Raw genomic sequence first — 21,981 nt, forward strand, 5'->3', positions numbered from 1 at the left:
TCCCCCAATAACCTCACAATCTGAAATGGTTTATTTACTCACTTATCATCTGTTTCCCCTCCTAGACAGTAAGCTGTCTTTCTGTCTTTCTTTACCAATGTATTCCTATTGCCCATCGGCTCTTGTCTTAGTCAGCTCAAGCTGCCCTAACAAAGTACCACAGGCTGGAAGGCTTAAACAACAGAAATGTGTCTCACCGTTCTGGAGGCCGGAAGTCCAAGATCCAGGTGCCACTAAGGTAGGTTCCATTTGAAGGCCTCTTCTCTTGCCTTGTAGATGGCCGTCACCTCACTGTGCTCACGTGACCTCTCTTCCTTCTGGAAGAGACAGAGCTGTCTCTAGTGGCTGTTCCTCTTCTTATAAGGACACCAATCCTATTGGATTAGGGCCCACCCTTATGAACTTATTTAACCTTAACTACCTCTTTAAAGGCTCTGTCTCCAAATACAGTCACTTTGGGGGTTAGGGCTTCAACATATGAATTTCTCAAGGGACACAATTCAGTCCATGAACATATGTGTAAATTTGTACCCTGTTTGGAATAATACTATATGGACCCATTAGGCAGGGTCAGCTGGAACACTAAAAAGGAGGATACAGTGTGCCCCAAAATATCCCTCTGGTGGGCATGAGCAGTCTGCCCAGGTGGTCTCTGCAGAGAATGGGTCAGGGCACTGGGCCTCAGCCTGACCTTTTGAAAGCCACCAAGAGGCCATCCCCCCTCCACTGTCCCATGGTATGCTGGAGTCCCTGCTCACCTTTGCCTCACCTGTTGAGCCTCTGGGAGACTGGCCCTAAAGGTTCCACCCCTGTCAAGAACCTTCCCCATGATGAATTAATAACCCAGCATCTTATCTTCCCTAAGTTTCTCATGAATTTCAACAGGGTGACTGGGTGTCCTGAGGTCTGAAAATTCCAGCTGCCCTGACAGACCAAGACCCAGGCCTGGAGCCATGGTAAATTCAACAAAGGGCTCATGCTGAACTCCATTTTGCCCCTTCCCGGCTACCATAGGATGTAGCCCCAAAGCCTCTCCAGAGCTGATCTGGGGGTGATTATTATCAGCTCAGTGGCCCCGCATCCCACAGTTACATTTCCCGTGCAGCACAGTGAGGATTTGTGGTGGGTATATTAACCCCAGGGCTGCTGCGCTTCTGTTTCCAAAGGGAGTTTTCATTCTACCACCTTGCTAGGTAGGATCGACAGACCCACTGACCTGCTTTAGAAAGATTTTCAATGACAAGAATTAACATCCCGACAGGTGCTGTGAGAGCCCAGGGGAAGGCAGGGTTCTGGGGTCAGGGGTGCCTGTGGGGAATCCTGGCCAATAGACAGGAAGTAGGCAAAGAGGGGTCACATCAACATCAACTTCAGGGTGGCTACTGTAAAATTATTATTCAATGCAAAGTTACACATTTAAAAATTAATACATCTTCTTATTCTTTTTATGCATTTAGTACATTTTGAATACCAGACCTAACAACCAGACCTTTGAATAATATTAAAGAGTTAAATATTTGAAGCTCGATTTGTAAACGTGAAGTATTATTTTTTCTCAAGCATAATTTTTTTCTTAATTCTTGATGAACAACAAAATGCTCCCAAGTCCTCAAGCAATTCTAATGGCAGCCAACACGATTGAGAGCTTACTACGTTCAAAGCACTCATTTTATCCTTACGAACGACCATCTCTTGGGGTAGAGACTATTATTATTCCATTTGAAAGAAAAAGGAACTGGGGCGCAGAGAGGAAAGTGACTTTTCCAAGGTCATGTAACTCTCAGGGAAAATCCAGTCGTCTGGTTTCTAGGCCTTCTGGTTCTTATGTCCCCATGATGGTGACAGGCAACTGGGGTGTGACATCTTTCTAGCACTTTTAACTTTCCTAAGCGGGCTCACTCAGATCTATTGTCACCTCCATTCCAGTGAGTTAGATGGCAGAGCCCACAGCTGTGTGGGAAAGTAGGGCAATCAATGCCTTTACTGCCGTAACTCACATACAGCGGGTCATGCAATCAGGGTCCCGCATGGCCTGCCAGGCTGGAGGAGCCATACCACCCCTTTCCTCTGGGCACGATCCCTTGCCCAGGTACAGGGTAAATCATAGGTAGGCCTGGGACCAGGACCCAGGCTGCTGGTGTCCGGTCTTTAAGGCCAGTCAGGCCTGGCTACCTTCCAGGAGGGAAGACACGCTCTGCTCTGTTGTGGCACATGGAAATGCCTTCTCAGTCCCAGGAGTGACCAAGGAGCCACTTGGTCACTCCTCATCGCGATTGCCTGAGTCTTGCAAGGCCCTCAGTGACAGCGACGTCGCCATGGGCCCAGGTACGAGCATAAGCCCCATTTTACAGCAAGCGCAGAGAGGGTAAACTGAGAAATAACTGCCGGCGCAGGGCCCCTGTGCTCAAGCCCTCTCTCAGGAGGGACGTAAGGTGTTTCCAGGCCCGTCGCCCAGCGCCTGGCACACAGTAGGCACTCAACGTTTCTTGAATGAAGAGCCGCATCTCCAAGCCCTGTGCGTCACGAGCAGAGATGTCACCTGGAGAAGAATTCAAAGGGGCTCGCTCGCGGGCTTCGGAGCGCTGCGCGCACCTCTGGGGACGCTGAGTCAGAGCCCGCGGTCACAGATGAGGGGAGGGAAAGGAGGGGGCGAGGGAGGGGGCGCAGACTGGAGGAGCGCGGACCTGGGGAGTGGAGGGGAGGATCTTGGGGAGAGGAGGGGAAGATTGTGGGGGAGAGGAGGGTGCAGCGAGGCAACGGAGGGACAGAGGGACGCGGGAGGGAGCGCGGGGAGAGGATGCAGAGTGGCTGACGTGGGCCGGGGTCGGCACTGCTGGCTGTAGGAGGCGGCGGTGTGCAGCGACACCGCGTCCTGAAGCGAGGACGAGGGAGCGCCGTGTCTGCACCTCCCCGCACAGCCCGCGCCTTGCGTGCGGAGGAGCGGCCCGCGCCGCCGCGTCGAGCCACATCCTCTCCGGCTCCTGCCACTCCCGGAGCCACCATGGCCCCGGCCCTGTGGCCGTGCGTCAGCCGCATTCTCTGGCTCGCCTGCCTCCTGCCCTTGGCCCCGGCTGGGGTGGCCGCAGGTAAGGCGCCGCACGGGCCGGCCGCCCGCCCTCCCCAAGCCATGGTGCGCCCAGGGTCCTTGCCAGGAGCCAGGGTTCCGGAGCTGGCGCCGTGCGCCCTGCGCGCACCTTTCTCCTCCCCCGAGCCCTTGCACCGCTCTGCGGAGGGGACAGGGCCAGCTGGGCGCCGAGAAGCCCTCTCCTCTCTTCCTTCACCGCTCTCCCCGGAAGTCGCCTCGCCACTGGAGGGGGTTCCCCGCACCCCTCGATTCCTGCTACCACCCCCAGATCAGCGCTGTCCTGGGAACCGCGCGCAGTGGCCGGTGCATCCATCCCAATATTGGGGGAACTCGCAGCTGCTGGGGGAGGGGTGGACAATACGGGGAGATTGACAATGTGCCGGGTGGATCATCACGCCACAGCCCCCCAGGGAGCGCGGCCCAGTTGCTCGTGGAGCAGCGATTTTTGCCTTAAAATGTCGCCTTATCTGGAGAACCTTTCCACCCTGTTTGTGTTAGCTGAGAGGAGGACGCAGTTTTAGAGCCCAGGAGGCTAGTCTGCCATTTCCTCTCTGGGAATGGTTTCCAAAATGGACCCCGAGCAGGTTCCACCGGGTCCCACCCGGTGTCCCTGGTAGCGCTTCCACCATCCCCCCACCCCCCACCCCGCCCCACCGCTGGAAGCTAGCACCAACTTTTCTGCCTCATTTTCATGACAAAAAAGACCCCAGATTGTAGAGTTGTTGGGGGACAGTTGGGACGTGAGCAGCTATGGAGGGTGTTAAATATTATCCAACATTTTTCTTTACCCACCTTAAAATAATGGGACAGAGAGGAAGAGATCTAAGGCAATTTTGTGAAATAAAAGCCACAAGATAAAATAAAAACTGCATTTCAGGGGTGAAATAAGAGAATTTTGTGGGACTTGTGCTTGGTCAGGACTACCTGCTTTCCCTTAGAAATTCATATAAAAATGGGGTCTCCTCTCTATTAGGTTACATGTGTCCAGAAACGATCAATGTGGCCTAAATTACCAAAAAAAAAAAAAAAAAGAAAAAGAATTCTTTGGAAGTCATGTGTGGTTCTCAACCTGGCCTATTGCACCCAGGATATGGTCAAATAGCAAGGAATGGGGTTGGGGAAAACCCACAGGACAAAAATAAAGGCTCAGATACCCTTTTCACTCTTCATAGGGTCTGGGTCAGGCCACATGGCGTGCTTTCTAAGGTTTGATGTCAGAAGTCTGTATCCTGGACCACTAATTAATTCCCAATTGTGTTATCTAGGCTTCAGAGGTTCCTTGGGAAGTATTTTGGGTTGTCTACATGTGCAGTGTGAAAAGGCTGATGTAGCCGTTTTCTAGAACGTTCAGGGCCTCATGTGCTGTGGTGTCAGGGAAAATGTGTGTGTTGCGAGTGGAAGCCCTGGGGCCTGCTGTGGGCATTGCTCCTGGGGGTTAAGTTTTGCGGCAGCTGTCCCTTTGCGTTTTGCTCTGGCCCTTTAAGCACTGAGTCTCTCTGGGCACCTGTGGTGCCCCTGAAGCCCCTGTCTTGGCTGCTCTGTACTCTACGGCTGTGTCACCTGGGCTCCTAAACTTGGAAAGATGGATTTGGATGGGTCGGGTAACAGGACCTGGACTTGGCCCTTTCAGCTATATGTGGCAAAGCTTTCATGGTCCATTTCAGCTTGGATGTCCTGGATACTTCCCAGAGCCCTGAGGAAGAGGGACAGCATCACCCAGGTGCTATGAAACATCTGCTTTTTTAAAAAAAAGCTTGAGAAAAAGTGTCCTTGGAGACGTTCTGTGTCTGGACAGGTAGGGTCTCCCAGGAGCTGCGCCAGCATCTGCCGCATTATCTGCTGTAGTCACAGCCCTTCCCCCCGCCCCTCCCTCCTCCCACCGGAGACCGCTGCCCTCCCGATTCCATTCCCCTGGCAACGGATCTGCGTCGTGCTGACATGCGCCCGTCTCGCTGCAGATGCTTTATGGCCATTAGCACGCAACCAGCCGAATGTCCCCGCCACCTGCCAGCTTCACTCTGGCCCACGCTCTTCGACAGGGGGTGGGCAGGACCGAGAAGGAGAGGGGAGGGGATGGCCTCTTATCTGAGCACCTCTTTGAGCATCTCTTTCTGCAGGGCCCCGGCCAAATGCTAACTTACCCGCGCAGCCAGAGGGAGATAGAATGGAACTCAGCCTGGGTGTTGCAGATCTGCTCTGTGGCCCCAGGCAAAAGCATGATCCCAGGGGGCTCAGGGGACTTAGTCCCTCATTGTAAAATACATACCTTATCTTCCTGGGGCAGCTCCTGCCAGAGTCTAGAATCCTCTCTTTGGGGCATGGGTGAGGTGAAAGGCTGGAGCAGTGGGGACAGGCAGCATTGCCACAGGCGAATGGGGCGCAGCTGAGGACACACTCACGCACCTCACAGTTTTGCTGAGTCCAACAGGTCTCTCGTGAGCTCCCTGAAGGCAGGAGGCTTGTCCTGTCCTTCTGGTGTCCTTAGCACCTGTGGGGGTGGGGCAAGGACAGGGCTCAGTACCATGTGGGTGAACGGTCTCCTGGGGCATTGCCAGGTGGGCTGGTCCTTCTGCCACACCCTTGTGTCCAAGTGCCACTCAGCAGCAGCAATGTTGAACACCTACTATGTGCCAAGCACTTTGCTAGGCAGAGGGGAGATGGAGATGCCCCCTTTCCTCAGGAGCTTGCAGTGCAGTAGGGAAGATGAGGAAACCATCATCCAGACATGGGGTTGTAACAACTGTGTGCTCAGGGAGAGCACCAAGGAGATGAGGGGTTCAGGGAATCCTTCCTGGAAGAGATTATATCCGTGGACAGACAGGTGGGGGAGGGCAGTGGGGACAGCATGTGTAAAGGCCCTGAGGCTAGGGAGCTCCGAGCACGGTGTGGGGAACTGCACGTTTTAAAGTGGCGGCTAGAGCATGGATGTGCCAGGTGTGAATCTGGGCTTCCCCCTGACACTTGCTCATGATGAGATTACCTGTGCAGGGAGCTTGTCGTTGGGGGTGGCTGAGAGTAGGGCAGGACTGGAAGCCAAGGGTCAGGGACAGGACGTAGCAGTCACCAGACAGGGCTGAATGCTGGCCTTAAGCAGGTTGGTAGTGATGGAGAGGAGACGAGCCTGCCCACGAAGGGGGAGTTAGAGTGGCGGAGGCCTGGGGTGGGTGCTTGGGATCGCTGGGTCCACTAACCCTAACACAGAGTACTAGGTGAAGGGAATGGTAGGTTTGCGGAGAAGTCCAGAGGGTCTAGAACAGTACCATCCAACAGAACTTTGGGTGATAAAGGAAGGGTTCTGGATCTGTGCTATAGCTTCTAACCACCTATGGCTGGTGAGCACTTGAAATGTGGCTAATGTGACTGAGGAACTGAATTTTTAGAACTAATTAATTTTGAGTAATTAACTTTGGTTAATTTAAACTTAATTACGTATGGATAGAGATTAGTGTATTGCTCGGTGCAGGTCTGGAGCCTAGAAAGGAGGTCTGCCTTACTGGGTTCCATCAGCGTTTAGGAGGTACTTGAAGCCACGGGAGGGGGTGCCTGTGACCTGGAAGGTGGGTGGGAGGAAGTGAAATGAGCAAGTGGGGCTGGCAGCCCTTGGGCCCCCTTCCTTCTGCCTCACCTCTTCTGCCCAGGTGTGCACTGCAGCAGACTGGGCACTGTTTAGCCTGAAGCCCTTCAGAAATCTCACCTGCAGAGGAAAATGACAAATTACAGGAAGAGTTACCAAGCTGTGCAGTAGTGGTACTGACAAGCGTGGAGGGTGCTGCGAATGAAGATATACCTGCCTGAGGGAGTAGCATGCAACTGTGGACACTCGTATCAATGTGACCATGGACATGCCTTTGATATGTTGCCATGTGAAAATAAAATAGTTCAAAACTGTGTGCTGTGTGATTGACTAAATTAGAAACGTGTATGCATGGAAAAGACATGAGGACGGCAACATGATAGCAACTGTCATCTTAGGGAGGTAGGATAATAGGACATTTCTAGTATTCTTTATACATACGTGCTACTTTTATGATGGAAGCAAGTCTTAGTTTTAGACTCTTACCTTGTTCATATAATAAAACATTGTGCAACCACCTAAAGCAATGGAAGAATAATGACTTAGGAAAATGCCTATGATACAGAATTGGAAAAAACAATAGAATATATAATCTCAGAGTAAGAGCATGATTTAAAAAAAAATAGTAGGAAAGGCCCAGATATGGTAACAATGGTTGTTACTGATTATTTTACTTTTTAAGAACATATTTTAATTTTTTATTTTGCACGTTATTTTCAGGTACAATGAGTCTTACCTTCAATGTGGTGGTCGGGAGGGAAGTGTTATGTAAAAGCCCTCTTCCCTGGCCTCCATTCCATATGCTGAAGACACCATTCTCCGCAAGACTAATTCTGGGGTTCCCCATAAGAGCTGCATCCCCAGGATTTCAGTTCACGTTCCCAAGGAGTCGACCCAGCTGGAATCACAAAGTTCCAGCGTTGACCCTGGCAGGAATCCTGAGGTCATGTAGAGCAGGGCAGCCAGTGGAGTTTCCTGTGAGAAGGAAGATATTCTGTACGTGCGCTACCCAAAATGGTGGTCCGTAGCCACGTGTGGCTAATGAACACTTGAAAGGTGGCCCGTGTGACTGAGAAAGTGGGTTTGAAATTTCGTCTCATTTTAATTACGACTTCATTCGCCACACATGGCCCGTGGCTGCCGTAGTGGGCAGTGCTGATCCAGAACCTCTCACTTTGTGGATTTCGAAACTCAGGCCAAGAGAGGAGGGGGCTTGGCTCGGGTCACAGTGGCCCTTCTTCCCAAGGCTCGTTCTCCACTGTCAAGGTGGAAGGCCTCCAGCTTTGTGTTTCAAATTGGAATTTTGTGTGCCACGCAAACCAGTCCAAAAGAGTGGGTAATAGTGGGCATTCCTTGGCAGCAGCCGCAGTGGTTCTTCGGGTGACATGTACAGTTGTCATCTGCATCACTAAGATGTCAGTCTGTCCAGGTCCAGCCCATGTCATACACATGCTCTGTGACATAAATTGGGGACGCTGGGAAGGACGTGTGATTTGGAGTCAGTCGGGCCCGGGTTGGAATCCCAGCTTGACAATGAACTAGCTGTGTGCCTCCTGGGCAAGTCCCTTGGGCTGCCTGGGCCTCCATTTCTCCACCTGTAAAACAGAACAAAAGCCAGCCTAGAGGGTGGCAGTAGGGTTCCTTGCCACGTCCCCTTCTAACACACAGTTTTTGTTTCTGGGCTTGTAGGCATGTATGAACTCCAACTCACCACTGATAGCCCTGTTACCACGGGGGCAGAGGTGACCATCACGGCCAGCCTGGTGGCCAGTGACAACGGCAGCCTGGTCCTGCCCACCAACATTCACTTCTACCGCTTCCACTGGATCCATGCGCCACTGCTGCTCACAGGGAAGACGGATGAGGCGTTCAGCTCCACCATCCGCGCTGTGGGGAACGAGCCTGGGGACTTCCCCGTCTCTGTCTGGGTCACCGCCGCCAACTGCTGGATGTGCCAGCCTGTGGCAAGGAGCCTCCTCGTCCCCTCCATCACAGGTGAGGACCTTTCCTGTTTGCTAATTTGCCTTCAGACTCTTGGTGCAGAGAAGAAAATCTCGCCTGGCCAGTAATCACAGAAATGCAAATTAGACCCCTGGTCCCTTCTCTGTTGCCAGCTGAGTTAACAAAAGATCAGAAAATGGTAATACCCACTGCTGGCAGAGTTGCGCTGAAATGGACACTTATAGTATATATTGCTACTGGGGATATAAATTAATACGACCCCTTGGAGAGCAGCTGATTAACATGTATCAATGGTTATAAATTAATTTTACTCTTTGGCTCATTCATTCTCATTCTTTCTCCCCCAATTTCCCTCCTTTCAAGAAGTCCTTGCTCTCTTGGAGTTCATAGTCTCTTAAAGAATTCATCTTCAGGAAATAAACTTCCATTTGGGTAATTATTTATGCACAAAGGTGTTCATTGCAGTAGTGTTTTAATAGAAGAAAATATAAACAAGCTAAGTTTGCAACCATAAGGGGAGTTGTTAAATACATTGCTATAATTTGTATAACGAATAAGAATGACCTTTACAAAGAGTTTGCAATGTCCTCGGCGAACACTCATACCCGTGCTTATAAAATTTTAAAAAGCAAAACTCAAAATTCTATAGCCAATCTGGTCACCCGTGTTAATACACCATGTACCGTACAGGTACACACAGCAGTACTTTGCGGTTTCTCAGAACGTCAACGATGGTTATGTTTTGAACGACAGGCAGTTTCCTTTCTTTTCATGCTACTTTTCCGCATTTTCCAAACGAGCTTGATTGAGCAGGCCTTACCCTCTGCTTTTGTGGTGAAAAAAATCAGCTCTTACAGTTGTTTTTTTTTTTAAGAACAGAAGACCTGAGCAGAAGTCTTCACTCAGCCCAGATCACTGGGTGTGGAGATACAATCAGTAGAACTGCTAATTTTTTAAGGCTCATCTAATACTTGGAAATATTTCCCAAAAGTTACTTTCAAAGCCTGTGCATTTCCTTCTGTTCCTGGGCATCTTTCGTGCCAGCAAGCTTATGGTCCTGGTGAAAAGGGTGCAGGAGCAAAGCTATGCATGTCACACCTGCTGTGAGCCTTCAACGTGATGACTCGGGGGAGGGGCCCTCTTGCCACCACCCAGCTTCACAGGCATGTGTGAGGTCACTCCCTGGCTCCGCCCTCCTGCCACCTCATGGCTTCACCCTCCCTTGGTTTCTCTCTCCCAGAGCTCCTTGTGGGGAACCTCGTTGTCACCCAGAACTCGTCCCTGCCCTGGCCCAACTCCTATCTCGCCAAGACAGTCCTTAAAATTTCCTTCCTCCTCCATGACCCGAGCAACTTCTTCAAGAGCGCCTCGTTTCTCTACAGCTGGGACTTCGGAGACGGGTATGTCCTTACCCCCCTCGATGTCCCAACGCCACGGCCCATGGTGGGGGCCTCATCGTCCCATGCAGGGTACCCTGTACTGTCCCACTTTCACCTGCCCACTCTCACTCCAAACATTCCTTGAGCACCTGCTCTTTGCCAAGCTTGGGCTGTGTGGGGACCAGGGGGAGCCAGTCATGGGACCTACCTTTGAGGTGCCTGCAATCTAGTACAGGAGGTTACTGGTGCCCCAACAGCCCTTTAACGAAGGTCAATGTCGGAAGGATTTTTCTCCATTTGACTCTGGAGGGATTTATTCTGGCTTCATTTCTCCTTACTCCTTCTCTCCAAACAAGCCAGGCTAGAGGAGGCAGGTCAGGAAGTGTGAGTCAAGCACTGAACCCAAGTAGCCCACAGACACTTCAAATTCATGCAAGAGCAGTGCCCAGTGGAGACCCCTCACTCCACTCGAGCCCCCCCAAGCTCCTGGCTGAGGAGGGAGGTGAGCTTGTATGTCCCATGCGGGTGAGGAGTGCTGCAGGTGAAGGGTTATTGAGCCTTTGATGACCTTGGAAAACTGGTATTCCAGTGACTTCTCTACAAGCCTAAGAAACAGCTGGTCTTAAGGAATGCCAAGATTTGGAAGGCAGAAAAATGTGGAATGGAGATACAGCTTGGGGGGGACAGGCTGCTCTAGGGCTAGACGTCAAGAACCCAAGGACTCTCTCCTCTGAAGATAAAAGGATTTGGGTGACAATTTTAGACATGCAGACTCTCGTTGGAGAGGGGAGGAAGTATTCTCTACTGCTAGGGGACTGTGCAAAGAGAGACAAGCATCTCGCCCTAACGCTGGCCCAACAGGCCTCTCTAAATAAAACAAGAAATGAAATGTAAGTATCAAAAAAAATCATCACACACAGATGACAATACTATTTACCTGGAAAACACAAGAGACTCAACTGAAAAATCCTAGAACTAAAAAGAGATTTTTAGTAATATAGCTGCTTACCAAAAAAGCTACAAAATTCATAGCTTTCCATGTAATGGCAATCAAAAAATTATTTTACAATAATTATACAACATAAAAACTGAGAGAATAAACTTAGCCTAAAATTGTAGGATTTACATTAATAAAACCACACATCATACTGAGAACCTTAAAAAGATTTAAAAGATGAAAAGGGAATTTCTCAATATTGGAAGAAGGGGGAACAATCAGAAAAGCAGAGTGACGATGAATGGGGGTGGGGACAGGAACTGGAAATGCATACATAACTATTTTTAAAGCTACAGATAATTTGCAGCAACAAAAGGCAGCTCAAAATGGAACAGAACAGGAAAGGCAGAAACAACCTAAGTGTATATACACATCTAGTAGGTATATGATAACAGTGGTATTTCTAGCCAGTGAATATAGATAGATCATTGAATAAATGGTAGCAGGGTAGTTGGTTAACTATTTGGGAGAAAAACAATTTGATCCCAAACAAAAGCAACTCCAGATAGATTCCAAAATTAAACATAATGAACCAGGATTAGATTGAAATGTAGATAAACACATACAATTGGATGATTCGACAATGGGGAAGGCAGGTCTAAGAATAAAAACAGGTGGAAATTATAAAGGAAAAACTGCTAGATTTGGCATCACCAGATTTAAAATTTGAGTGTGAAAGAAGTAAATCAAACCAAGAGACAAAGGTTAAGCTGGGAGGAAGTAATTGGAAGATATACAATAGATAAAAGTTTGTTAAACCTCATCTATATAAAAAAGAGCATTGACAAATCAACACAAATATATTTTTTTTAATTGCTATTAGACTTCTTAAAAAGTGATTCAGGCAATTGAAGGGAAAGAGCATGATATAACTTACATACTTTATATGTTGTATTATAACCTGTGATGGGGTATGTCCCTCCCTGTTTTACAGATGAGATAGGAAATCTGGAGCTGAGATTCAAAACCAGGTGTGTTTTAACTCCAAAGTTCATGCTTTTCCCCTCCCCAGATTGGGCCTGTCTCTAATACACAGCCTCTCCTAGACTCCTGGCTGGGGCAGCAGAACACTTCCTGGCAGGTGACGGGTACCTGTTGCTGGGAGTTCTCCCACCTGTACCTTATATGCACAAAGACAACCAACAGCCACTTTACCCGAGCACAGGAGACCTTGAGCCCCAGTGGGCTCTGGGGGCTGCTGTTGTGATGACAGATTTGCACATGAGGCCTTGGTAACTGAGCCATCCCTGACTCTAAGAAGTCACATGAGTCACTTCTTCCCTGTCACCTTACAGCACCCAGATGGTGACTGGAGATGCTATGGTCTATTATAACTATCCGATCATTGGAAACTTCACTGTGAAGCTCAAAGTGGTGGCCGAGTGGGAACAGGCAACACTGGATGCTGGGAAGAGCATCACGCAGAAGACGGGAGACTTCTCTGCCTCACTGAAGCTGCACGGTGGGTGTCTGGGGGCGGGGGCGGGTGGAGTGCTCCTTGTTCCCTGGCTCCATCGGCCTCTGCTCAAGGGCACAAGCACAGAGGACTGTGCCCCAGTCTACGGCACAGGAGGGAACACTGAGACCCGTCTCTCTCTGGCTTTGGTGAGAGGGGGCCCTTGGGCGCTACAGGAAATTTCTCCGTTGTGCTGTGGCCACTAACGGGTGGCGCTTTCCCCACGCAGCACAGATGATAGGGTTTTGGGGGGGAATGTGAGCCAGCCCTTGGTCCTGGTTCCTGGAGCTCTGCCTGCTTCCTCCAGCCCCCTCACTGAGCCTGCTCTGGCGCCTGCTGCTTTCCCCGGGGAAGCAGGACACAAGCATGCCCAGGACGGATCTGCAACCCACCCTTGGGAAAGGGTTGGATAGGGCAGGGTGGTGGTCACACAGCCCGGGCTTTAGGAGCCCTGAGACATTTGTCCTTAGCTACCAGGCTAACGGGGTCCTCTCTGCCTTTCAGAAACCCTTCAAGGCATCCAGGTCTCGGGGCCCACCCAAATTGAGAGCTTCCAAAAGATGACGGTGACCTTGAACTTCCTGGGAAGGTGAGTGGAATGGAACTTCTGGTTTGGTGTTCCTTAGATGGACCTGCGTTTTCCGTCTTCTGAGCCTGTGCTGTGGCAGGCAGGTAACGTGAAATGTTCCCTTAGACCGATCAAAAGCCTACTTTCCCTTTCAGATCCTACTCAAATGCCACCTCCTCCAGAAAGCATACCTCATGTGTCACTGGAGCACTCATTCTGTGTCGTCTAACAGTCTGTGCATGTCCCTGTTTGTCTCATTGACTCTTATGTACCATTGTGTTCCCTGGTCTGGAAGGTGTGAAGCAGAGGCCAGGACACTGGGCTGTTCTGTCCTGGAAAGGACACTGAAGTTCATGGCCACCTGACCTTTGCATTTGATCTGTGTTCACTCTCTTGGCCGAGCCGTTTCTGAAAAAAGCGCCCTCATTTCCGTGCAGCCCCCCTCTGACTGTGTGTTGGCGTCTCAAGCATGAGTGCCTCCCGCTGGAGGAAGGGGAATGTCACCCGGTGTCCGTGGCCAACACAGCTTACAACCTGACCCACGTCTTCCGGGATCCTGGGGACTACTGCTTCAGCATTCGGGCCGAGAATGTCATCAGCAAGACGCATCAGTACCACAGGATCCAGGTGTGGCCCTCCAGTAAGTGACACCTCCCCTTCCACTCCAGAGCAACTGAGGCAGCAAAACCCAGTCAACCCTGCCACCACCACCAGTATGCTGCCACCAGCCAACTCTGCCGATGCCATCAACAACCAACCCCTCCAACACGAGAATCATCAGTAACCAACACCCTGACCGACTGGCCATACCCTGCCCCCACCAAATTCTATCAGTGCCACCGACAACCAGCTCTAGCACCCATCAGTTCTCCCAACACCCCCTCGACACCAGCACCATGAACAATCACAACAGGCAACTCAGCCACCAGCAGCCAACTTAGCCAGCACTGCTGCCACCAGTATCATACACACTACTGACAGTTCTTCCAGCACCGTCCAGAGCCAGCAGACAGCTCTGTGATCTAACTGCTACACCCTTATGGCCATCAGCACAGCCATTTACACCCCTCCCATCAGCCCCCGTGCCAACCACGTGGACCAACGCCATCACTGCCGTGCCGTCCCAACATCACCCCAGCTTCAGCTCTCTCGTTGCCACCACCATAGCTGTCAACGTCCCTTTGACATTACCAATGCCACACAGGTCTCCAATGTGAATGCTCCCATACGAAATGAGCCACCATGATTGCAATGCACCCTCTGTCACCCCCATCACCACCCCTATCACCTCCCCCAAGCACGTGGCCTCCGCCACAGCACTGTTGCCACCACTAAAACCAGCATCCCTAGCGGTGACTGCCAGACTCATGGGACTATTGTGTGAGCTGCTCAGAAAGTGCAAGGTCCCTCTCGTCCCCTAAGAACACAGCCTCCTCCCCCGGAACACCCATCTCCACGCCATCGTCAGGCCCTGCCATGGGCTTACAGTCACAGGATTAGCTGATGATGGCATTAGGTCCCACCCTTCATTTCCAGGGGGACTCTCCTGTGACCCGGAGAAGTGCTTCCTTATGTAGAGGAGCAAGTTGGCTCCTTGAACTCTAAGGGATGGTTTCAGATGCCCAGCCGAGTCCCACCTGTCTAGTACAAAAGGGGAAGCCTCCCAGCTGCACTGTCCCCAGGGTTGGCCCTGTGAGTGTACTAGATGCTGCCACTATCCCCTCCAGTCTCCCCAGCCCCTCGGAGCCCTTGAGCAGACGCTGAACTCCACTCTAGACCCTGGCTGACCTTCGGCCAGGCAGACTCTGGGACTTGTGGGCACCTTCGGGGGCGTGGGCCATGCCTCCCCCAGCACCTCCTGGGCACTGAGTGCCTGGGGTCCCCCAGAATTCCGTGGACAAGACCGCACTCCAGGTAACCACTGCTGCCTTCTCTTGGGAAACATCCTCGTGGCATATGGTGGTGTCACAGGTGTCATATGGCAGGGACACAGGAGGAGGGTGAGGGAGAGTGAGAGGGGACTCACACCTGCTGATCCCCTGCCACGCACCTGGCACGGTCACATCTCACCTTGTCACGTCCCCACGGCAGCGTCTCAGGTTAACATTAGTCTCAGGTAGCCTGGTCAGAGTCAGGATCCGAACCCAGGACCACCTAACTGCAGACCCCGGGCTCTTCCTGCTCTGCTCTGCAGCTTCCTGGCAACAGGATCAATGAGTGACCCCAGAGCTGCCACAGAATGGAAAGAAATGACAGATCACAGGGCTGCTTGGCTTCCCTCCCCCAACACAAGTCACCCAAGAAGGCAAGGAGGAGGCTGTGAAGGCCTCCATGGCCTGGGCTTAGAAGTCCTCTGCCACCACCCCGTCACAGGCTGTTCCAGCCTGCACTCAGGGTGGGGACGCGAGCCGCAGCCCTTAAAAGTTACGATCAGTACCTGTGGACGTATTTGAAAACCCTTGCACATGCCAACTTGGTTTTTGTGAAATCCTGGCTTTCCCTTTTGGGGTTGTCTAGTTGGAATGCATGTAGCCGAGGAAAACCTTGGGAGGGGTTTGACTATTCTCTCCCCTGCTGTGGGCTCCTGAGAGCTGGCATTCCGCACTCGCTACCAGGCCAGTGACGGCACCCTCTCTCACTCCCAGGCATGCAGCCGGCTGTCTTTGCTTTCCCATGTGCCACGATTATCACCATGATTCTGGCATTAATCATGTACATCAGCCTGAGGAATGCACACCGGAAGGGCATGGCGGAGGTGAGTGCTCAGGAGGCTGGGGGCTGGACCACCGGACCCTGAGAGGGAGAGAGTGAGGGTCTCTGGGGAGGGCATGAGGGCCAGGCCAGAGAGCTTGGAAGGGGTCTGGATGTCTGCACAAGGCCCTGGGCTGATGGAGATGTGCCTAAGAGGCATCCATAGACCAGGCAAATGTATTGAGTTGGCTTCTTCCCATCTGACTTACCTCCTGTGTTCTCGCCTTGCCTGGAAGCTGTGCCCATGAGCTGGTAAGGGAGAGGGCAGTGGAAAGACGGAGCCCCAGAGGGAGATAAGCCAAGGGCACATCGAAGTGCTGTGTGGCTCCCAGAGGGTGTTTCTGTGCATGTTGCCACTAGGCAGCTGAGCTTGTTAGGCACCTAAAGGGGCTCCCGGCAGGGGGCGGGGAGGCTGGGAGGGTTGGGGGTGATTGACCCATGGGGTTTTGTTCACCGTAGGTGGCTGATTTTGACTTTTCCCCCATGTCTGACAAGAATCCGGAGCCACCCACTGGGGTCAAGTGCTGCTGCCAGATGTGCTGTGGGCCCTTCTTGCTGGAGACACCGTCTGAGTACCTGGAGGGAGCCCGCGAGCACCACGGGCTACTGCCGCCCCTCTATAAGTCTGTCAAAACTTACACGGTGTGAGCGTCCCCACAACCCGTCTCAGCTTTAACTAACTGCCGACTCGATGCTTTGGGCAGGGTGGTGCATGCACCCAGCAGGAGGGTTCATGAGTGTGGGGCCATCCGCCCTGGCCAGCCATCTATCTGTACAGTCCAGCTGCTGACACAAGCCCCCCTCAGTCACCCCCGCCCCCAGCCTCCTGTCCAGTCTAACCACTTCTGTAAGCACCCCTCAGTCAAGTCCACCCTACCCCTTGCCATTGAAAAGGCCCCAAGCAGGACTTGACATTCCATGTGGCCTCTGAAGAGCTGTGCCCGGCTGCCCCTCACCCAATCCTCTCATGTTGGCACGTCTGCCTCCATCTGGGATTTGAGCTTTCCTCTCCAGGCAGCCCCGCCAAAGTCAGAGAGCTAGGAGGAAGGTCAAAAACGATTAAGGACACAGCATGAAAGGTCACGCATGGAGACAAGCGGGCATGCACACTCGCACGTGTCACACAGACATCTCAGATGATTTCCTCTGTATCCGTCCAGTAGGTTGCTGGAACGTACCCTGAATTAGAACTAAGATGAAATCTGACCTCCCTCACTTGGCCCCAATGGCTCCTGGTCCTGGCCCCTCCCTTTTTGTGCTGTCCCTGTGGCTACCTGGTCCCATTCTAAGGACACCTTGTTCCCTGCCTGCTTGCTGGGGGCTGGGTGCAGGTAGAGCTAGTACTTTGTGAGTATACAGTGCTTTATAAATAGCACCTTTTATTGAGACCATGTTAACTTCCACTGAGGAAAAGGCCTTGAAGCAAAAGAGAAGTCGAGCCAGTGGGGACTTGGGTTCCCTGGGAGGGGAAGGTGTTCTTTCCTGCCCAGTTTCACCTGGGGGTGGAGGGTGGCTTGAGAAGGAAGAGGCAGGACTAGAGAGAACCTGGCAGGGGAACCAACCTCTCTGGCCCAGTGGCTGGGGTAGGCAGATCAGGTAGAGAGAGCAGTTTCTCAGTATAGACGAGACCACGATTAGGTCTCCATCCAACCATTCAGGGGTGCTGGGAGCAACCTGGGCCTGTTTGGTGGAGGGCTGAGGCCATGGGGGCAGAGCTCTGTTGCTGTAATCATTTGCTCTCAGATTTTGTGCAGAAAACTGTATACCCACAGTCGTGAAGCTCATTTTCATAACATACTATTATAATTGCTAAATAAAGCTTGTGTGCTCTGAGTATAGCCAAGCCTATGCTGGGTGGCCCAAGGCTTTCTTTTCCATGCACAGAAGTTTGAGCGGTTCTTGGCTGCATTGGGATATCCTTGGCATGTTCTCTGGTGAAGTGAACTGGATAGAGCTGCGGTCTGGGGCCTGGGGACCTGTCCAGGGGTTTGGAACAGTGGTTCTCAAACTGCTGCTCGAGCTGCATCGCCATCTGGTCAGACTCTGATGAGGGTCTCTTGGAGGCGGGTCCAAGCGTCCCCTGGTGACCAATATGCAGCCAAGTCTGACACCCTGGGCCGACCCTAGATCCGAGTGAGAATGTCGGCCTCACCTGGGCACTTGATGAAAATGCAGTTCCTTGGGCCCTTGAATGAGCACCTGAGGAATGGGGTCGCCACCATGTATATTTCCACAAGCCCTCGAGGTTCAAGTGTGAGAGCCCCGCGTCTCCAGCAGGGCCTCTCGAACTTCAACGTGCATGAAAATCACGGGAGGTCTTGTTCAATGACATGTTCAGGACATCTGGAGTGGGGCCTGTAATTCTACATTTCTAAATGAGATTCCAGGTCCCGCTGACGCTACTGGTCTGAGGCCCGCACAATTGCAAACCTCTGGGTCTGCACCCTGAAGCTCTTCTTCTTCTGAGAGAGGATTGAGGGTTTTGTTTTTCATTGCCTCTTCTCTCCTGCCACCCACCACCCAGCACTCAGTGGGTCTGCCCTAAGCTGGACATGGGTGGCAATGGACCCTGCCTCCCTCCCCCTGTGCCACTCTGGGGAACCCCACTTTTAGTGAGCAGAGCCATGTAGGGAGCATTCTGGGACTTCAGCGTCATTGGCACGTGGGTGCAGATACTGTCACAGGTACCTTTCTACTCAGTGGTCAGCTGTGAGCCACCAGAAGCTGGAAGAGGCATGGGACAGAGTCTTATGTATAGGCAGACCGCGTTTTATTGAACTTTGCTTTTTTATGCTTCGCAAATGTTGCATATTTTACAAATGGAAGGCAAGACCCTCTACCAGCAAAAAGATCATGAGTCACTTTATTTTAGTGTCTGGAACCAGACCCGAAATATCTCTGAGCTGTGCCTGCATTAGTCTGCTCGGGATGCCATAACGAAGTACCACAGACCTTGTGGATTAAACAACAGAAATTTATTTTCTCATAAATCTGGAGGGTGGAAGCCGGAGGTCAAGGTGTGGGCAGGGTTAGTTTCTTCTGCGATCGCTCTCCTTGGTATGTACACAGCTGTCTTCTCCTGTGTCCTCACATGGTCTTCCTTCTGTGTGTCTCTGTCCTAAATCTCCTCTTCCTATAAGACCACCAGTCCGATTGGATTAGGACCCACCCTTATGGCCTTGTTTTAACTCAATCACCTCTTTAAATGTCCCATCTCCAAATGCGGTCACATTCCGAGGTGCTGGGGTGAGGACTTCAACATATGCACATGGGGGGACACAGTTCAGCTCCTAACACCTCAACTTCAGACTTCTGGCCTCCAGAATCTAGGAGAAAATAGATTTCTGTTGTTTTCTGCAGTTGGTGGCATTTGTTTCGGCGGCCACAGGACACACTTTCCCTGTGTCTGTTTTGGCAGCTCCGTCTCTCACAGCCCCCAGCCATCCAACAGGAAGCCCTTCAAACCAGATCCTGGAGCCAACGACTCCTCCTGGCTCCCACGCCCCGCCTCCGCCCCCGCGGAGCCGTCCCCATTCCACTGTCCTCTCAGCCGACCCAGTGTGTTCTCAGAACCATGCTAGGACCACGTCCTCCTCTGCTCAAACCCTTCACTGTGCCCCAGCTCAGAGTCTTTCCAGTGGCCCCAAGGCCTGCATGACCTGGCCCTCTGACTTCGCTGCCCTCATCCCTCTCCCAGCTCTGCCTTCCTCAGGGCTTTCCTCTGGCTGTTCCCCCTGCTGGATGCTCTTCCCTACACATGCATGGGGCTCCCTCCTCACCTGCTTCACGTCTCCTCAAATATCACCAGCTCAGAGAGGCACTCCCTGCCTCCGGTACCCATCTCCAATAGCACTGATCACCTTTGAACTTGCTGTTACTTTTACTAATTATTTCATCTTCTCCCCCCATAGAATAAAATCTCCCAGAAGGAAGAGCCTTTGCCTACTGCACTCACTATTTCTAGTTCCAGCACCTGGAACAATGCCTGGCACATAGTAGGTGCTCATTAAATATCATCAAGGAAAGGAGAAAGGGAGGAAAAATACTCTCCCCACCGCCCCCCCCAAAAAAAACCCCCAAAAACGTATATCCTCACAATACCTAGAATTTAGGAGAGGAAAGAGAAGATTCTAAAGAAAGAACTCAATGTTTTCCGACCAGAGAAAAGGATCCTTCTAGGGGCTCTAAAGGCGGTTACCACCCTGGGCATCTGATCCAGGAGACCGCGCTCCAGGCCTGCACACTGTCTTCTTGCCGTGCCCAACATGACCAGCAGGTGGCAGCCCTCCCTGGCCGTGCTTCCTGCAGTCTCTTCCCCGCGGTACAATGGGTGCCATAGGACAGGGGACATAGATGGTGAGGGCCCTGGCGGCTGTGGCATTTGCAGACACGTGCACATGTGTGAACACACAGGCAAACGCCACATGCACATGCATGTTCACTCTCATACAAGCAGAGCAGCCTACCTGGGAATCAGCTTCCCGAACATTCTGCCCCTTCCAGGACAAGGCATTTCTCAGGACTCTTGTCCTTGGGAAGTCCTTTCAGAAGAGGGGTCCCCCTCTGTTCTGCCTCATCTTTTCCTTCCTAATCACTTTTCTGAGGCATGCACAGGTCAGCACGACACAACTCCAGCCACAGAAATCTAATTGCAGCTGAGGAGGGAAGTGGGGTAAGGAAGTGGATAGGAGTCCTCGCCTGGCTCCCAAGACCTTTGCAAGTCAGTTAATCTGTCCGAGCTTTAGTTTCTTTGTGTTACACAATTAGTATAAAGAGCAAACTCTTACAACTCAACAGCTGAAAGACAAACAACCCACTGAAAAAATAGGCAAAGGACTCAAATAGACATTTCTCCAAAGAAGACATATAAATGGCTAGTAAGCACATGAAAAGACGTTCCACATCGTTAGTCATTAGGGAAATGCAAATCAAAACCGCAGTGAGGTACCACTTCACGCCCCCTGGACATTTCTGATCCTCACCGGTCCAGAACTGGGCTCCAGTCTCCTCCCAATCTTGTCCTCTGAGCAGGAATCTCCAGAACCTTCCCCACCATGGGGAACCTCACCTCCCACCCACTGGGTACTCAAGCTAAACATCTGGGAGATGCTGATTCTTGCTCTTCTACCTTCCTGCATCCTCTCCGATGTTGGCTAGTGCTGTTGGCTCTCTTTCTAGAATATACCCCCAATCCAAGCCTGTTGGTCTGTCTCCCCTGCAGGCACCATTCCTCACCTGGGGGCTGCTCCCTGGCCTCCCTGCCCTGGCCTCTGCGCAGTGACCTCTAACAACATAAGCTGCACCGAAGCGTCCCCTATGGCCCCACTGCTCTAAGAATAAGCCTAGGCCCTTCCTGCTTTATGGGGTCTCCCAGACCCTCCCTGCCACATTCCCGCCCCACGGGTCTTTTCTTAGATCCTGGAACAGGCTGTGTTAGAGTTCTAGGACTCCCGTAACAAACTCCCACAACACAGGTGGCTAAAGCCCCAGAACGTTATTATCTCACAGTTCTGGAGGCCAGGAGTCCAAGATCAACGTGCTGGCAGGGTACTTTCTAGAGGCTCAGAGGGAGAATCTCTGCTCCACGTCTCTCTCCTGGCTTTTGGGAGCTGCCAGCTGGCCATTCTGCGTTCCTTGTTCTGTAATCGCCATCAGTCCCATGTCTGCCTCCTGCACACGGCTGTCTGTCCTGTGTATCTCTGAGCTCCTCCTTCTCTTATACAGACACCAGTCATTGGCTTTGGGGTCTACCCTAAATCCGGGATGATCTCATCTCGAGATTCTCAACTAATCACACCTGCCAAGACCCTCTTTCCAAACAAGGTCACATTCTGAGGTTCTAAGTAGACATGATTTCTGAGGGACAGTATTCAACCCATTACATAGGCCAAACCTGGAGGTACTCAGAACATGATGTGAGTGCGTGGGATTCCAGGTCCCCTCCACTGAGAGATGAGCCCCTCTGACCCAGGAGCAGGGGTGGGAAGAGGCACGCGGGCTGCAACAGCTGGCGATGGAAAGAATGTTGGGTACAGTCAGTCACGAGAGGCATGTGCTGAGTCAGTATTTTGGAGACAGTGGTAGGCAAACCACCCTCTGGGAGTGGGAGGGTTTTGCTTTCCTTATTTTCTTCCCCCAAAGCCACCGTGTGCTTCCAGGAATGGGCAGCAGGGGGCGCTACAAGCTTTTCTGAGAGGAAGCCAGCCGCA

At 51.9% G+C, this 21,981-nt stretch overlaps 1 protein-coding gene across 3 annotated transcripts; it reads left to right on the plus strand.

The window, feature by feature from the left end:
* Positions 1-2,595: 2,595 nt before the first annotated feature.
* On the plus strand, positions 2,596-17,620 carry TMEM130 (transmembrane protein 130). 3 transcript variants are annotated; one of them, XM_019716490.2, is made up of 8 exons: positions 2,596-3,086; positions 8,349-8,654; positions 9,862-10,021; positions 12,293-12,459; positions 12,958-13,042; positions 13,459-13,661; positions 15,667-15,776; positions 16,232-17,620. In XM_019716490.2, exons 1-8 carry the CDS (start codon positions 3,002-3,004, stop codon positions 16,418-16,420), a joined length of 1,305 nt encoding a protein of 434 aa, XP_019572049.2. In that variant the 5' UTR covers positions 2,596-3,001; the 3' UTR covers positions 16,421-17,620. The 3 variants fall into 3 exon arrangements, with proteins under 3 accessions (XP_019572049.2, XP_019572052.2, XP_074170027.1); XM_019716493.2 differs by having other exon boundaries at positions 2,741-3,086; positions 16,268-17,620; XM_074313926.1 differs by lacking the exon at positions 2,596-3,086 and adding an exon at positions 7,039-7,061.
* The last annotated feature ends 4,361 nt before the right edge of the window (positions 17,621-21,981 follow it).

This window comes from Rhinolophus sinicus, linkage group LG10 (genome assembly GCF_036562045.2).
Source record: "Rhinolophus sinicus isolate RSC01 linkage group LG10, ASM3656204v1, whole genome shotgun sequence".
In the NCBI taxonomy this organism is placed as follows: Eukaryota; Metazoa; Chordata; class Mammalia; order Chiroptera; family Rhinolophidae; genus Rhinolophus; species Rhinolophus sinicus.

Excerpts from the sequence above, each read along its gene's own strand:
- TMEM130 (XM_019716490.2), top strand. The coding sequence starts at position 3,002 with ATGGCCCCGGCCCTGTGGCCGTGCGTCAGCCGCATTCTCTGGCTCGCC. Across the intron at positions 10,022-12,292 it reads AGCTGGGACTTCGGAGACGG|CACCCAGATGGTGACTGGAG; the intron begins GTATGTCCTTAC and ends GTCACCTTACAG. Across the intron at positions 13,662-15,666 it reads GATCCAGGTGTGGCCCTCCA|GCATGCAGCCGGCTGTCTTT; the intron begins GTAAGTGACACC and ends TCTCACTCCCAG.